The 3013-nt window shown below is 45.8% G+C and overlaps 1 protein-coding gene across 1 annotated transcript; it reads left to right on the top strand.

Annotated features, from left to right (window-relative positions):
* The first annotated feature begins 590 nt into the window (after positions 1 to 590).
* On the top strand, positions 591 to 1238 carry LOC117042352 (olfactory receptor 2AG2-like). The gene has a single exon (XM_033141903.1). It carries the CDS (start codon positions 618 to 620, stop codon positions 1236 to 1238), a length of 621 nt encoding a protein of 206 aa, XP_032997794.1. The 5' UTR covers positions 591 to 617.
* The last annotated feature ends 1775 nt before the right edge of the window (positions 1239 to 3013 follow it).

Raw genomic sequence — 3013 nt, 5'->3', positions numbered from 1 at the left:
ATAAAATAAAATAAAATTAGCATGTAACATTATGGTGGGAAACTCTTTGAAAGGGGAAGCCTGGGCTGGATCTATTTCCTCTCTTCCCAGGTTTCCTCCATTTCTCCAACAGGATGGTTTTAGCTGCATAGCTGACCTACAGAAACCACTTGTAACTGAAGATGTTTTATTTTTAAAATGTTGCCACCCCACAGTTATAATATTAAGCGTGCTTTACCTAATTTTTTTTCACAGGAAAAAAATTCCCCACATATTCTCTCCATGTATCTTACTCAGCTGAAATCCGGGCAAATGAAGAAGGAATGGGGGATGAGAATAAAACAGCGTGGACGGAGTTTGTTCTTGTTGGACTTCAGCATCAGAAATCGCCCACCCTTTTCCTTGGTGTCATCCTCTTCATGTCGCTTCTCGCTCTCCTTGGAAACAGCCTCCTCCTGTTCTTAATTAAAATGAGCTCCGGCCTTCGGACCCCAATGTACTTTTTCCTCAGCCAACTGGCCTTCATGGACCTCTGCCAAGTTCTCTCCATTGTTCCCAAAATGACGGTGGATTTCGCAACCCACAGCTACGCCATTTCACTCTACGGATGTGTCGTCCAGATTTTTGTCACGCTGGTCATGGGAGGAGCAGAGTGCCTCATCCTGGCGACCATGTCATATGACAGGTACGTGGCTATCTGCCGGCCGCTGCAATATCCGGTCCTCATGAGGAGCAAAATCTGCAACATCTTGTCAGTCGCTTCCTGGATCTGGTCTTCTGTGCAGGCTCTGAACTGTTCCCTCTACGTGCTTCCTCTTCCCTACTGCAAGTCCAACGTGATTAGACACATCGGTTGTGATTATACAGCGCTTTTAAAGCTTTCTTGCTCCGACAATTCTGCATTTGAAAAATCAATATACCTCGGAACATTCCTAGTATTCCTCATCCCTGTCTCTGTCATCCTGGCTTCCTACACAGCCATCCTCCTTCAGGTTCTGAGGTCCCGCTCCTCCGGAGGTAGCCACAAGGCCCTGGGGACCTGCTTGTCCCATTTGTGTGTGGTGGGGGTCTTCTATGGTGCGGCCATTTTAACATACATGACACCCGTATCTTCCTACTCAGCAGAAAAGGCTATGATCAACTCAGTGTTCATTACAATTGTCCCAGCCATGCTGAACCCGTTCATATATAGCCTGAGGAACCGGGACGTTCTAGCAGCTCTGAGGAGACTTTTGGAAAAATGCATATTGTGTAAATAATTGGACAAGGAAAAAAATATTCATGACTCTTAGGAACTTACAGACAATGCTGCTGCTGCTCCTCCTGCTGCTGCTGCTACTACTACTACCACTACTACTGTGATTTGCTTTCTATAAGGGATCTCAGTGCTATTTTACAATACAATAAAAGCATTCATATACCCATTTCATATGTTGTTGTTGTTCACTCGTTCAGTCGTGTCCGACTCTTCGTGACCCCATGGACCAGAGCACACCAGGCACGCTTCAAGAACCTTGTCCAACCATCTCATCCTCTCTTGTCCCCTTCTCCTTGTGCCCTCCATCTTTCCCAACACCAGGGTCTTTTCTCATGAGGTGGCCAAAGTACTGGAGCCTCAACTTCAGGATCTGTCCTTCCAGTGAGCACTCAGGGCTGATTTCTTTAAGGATGGATAAGTTTGATCTTTTTGCAGGAGTCTCCTCCAGCACCATAATTCAAACGCATCAATTCTTCAGCGATCAGTCTTCTTTATGGTCCAGCTCTCACTTCCATACATTACTACTGGTTCATATGTACAAACCGCTAAATAATTGCACACATAAAAATCTCTAAAAACCATTACATACATCAAAACAATTTCAGATTCAACACAGATGCCAAGTGGGATGACCTGGAAGATTTGCTGGAAGAAAATAACAACTAAAGCAAGTTTGTCCAAACCTATTTTAATCTTCTCATTGGAAAGATAAAGTATTCAAATGCTTTCATGGGGAACACGCTGAGGCTGCCTGCCTTTCCTTCCCACCCAATTCCCTGCCCCCCGAGTGTGCCGGATTGCTCCGGACAGCCCAACACAGAGCTGTTTCTGCTTGACTCTGCCAAAATCCGGATCTCCCTTTTTTGGTTTCAGCTTGGGCTGGGCCCAGTGCTCAGACCTAATGTATATTATTCCATCAAATGTCACAATCCAGAGAAAGGCTTCTTAAACACAGAGCAGCATTGCTGCAAGACAGGCACGGTTGGTGGTGAGAGGTAGTTCTGCAACCCTGGCCTCCCTCCCAGCAGCAGCATCCCTGCTATTTATGGGGGAAAGTGATGGGGTGATGAATGGCAGTGCTGATAGCAGGGCAGTCTGAGTGAAGTGGAAGAGCCAATCTGGTGTGCCCAAGCTGTCACAATCAGGGCCGGCGCGTCCATTTAGGCGAACTAGGCAATTGCCTAGGGCGCCAAAATGGAGGGGGCACTGGCCAGGCATACCGGGGGCCCCCTCCCCAACCCGTCCCCATGCGGAACCCGTCCCCATGTAAATGCGGAAGCATTTACATCTGGGTATTCAGCGTTCAGGTTCGAGACGTTCTCGAACAGAGATACCACTGTACTTTTGAGATACACTCACACTCCCCAACAGTGTTGGATCGCTCTCTATGTGTATGTGATGTGAAGGCAATCACAGAGCATTTGGGATGCTTGCTGGTAGAGATGGTGTGTGTGTTAGTGTGTGTGTTTGTGTGTGTGTTTGTGTGTGTGTGCGTCTTCCCTTAGGCAATAATAAATGGCAGTTATCTTTAAAAATAGTCTGACTCTTTTTTTTCTTGAGACCTTCTATTTATAAGATCAATATCAGTAACTTAGTGAATGTTGACATAGCATTCATAAGAGGTTTGTAGGCCATTAGTCAGGAACTATATGAGTAGATCTCTCAAGACCTGTTTTGGACATGTTGCATATTTACTGCTAAAACATGGACATAATATTGAAATTTGACCATCTCTCAAAGGTATTCAGCTGGTCGAATGTCAGAATTTGTTGACAT

The sequence above is a fragment of the Lacerta agilis genome, chromosome 2, assembly GCF_009819535.1.
Source record: "Lacerta agilis isolate rLacAgi1 chromosome 2, rLacAgi1.pri, whole genome shotgun sequence".
NCBI classification, from domain to species: Eukaryota; Metazoa; Chordata; class Lepidosauria; order Squamata; family Lacertidae; genus Lacerta; species Lacerta agilis.
The sequence above is the reverse complement of the archived record's forward strand: the minus strand, read 5'-3'. Positions and strand labels throughout refer to the sequence as shown.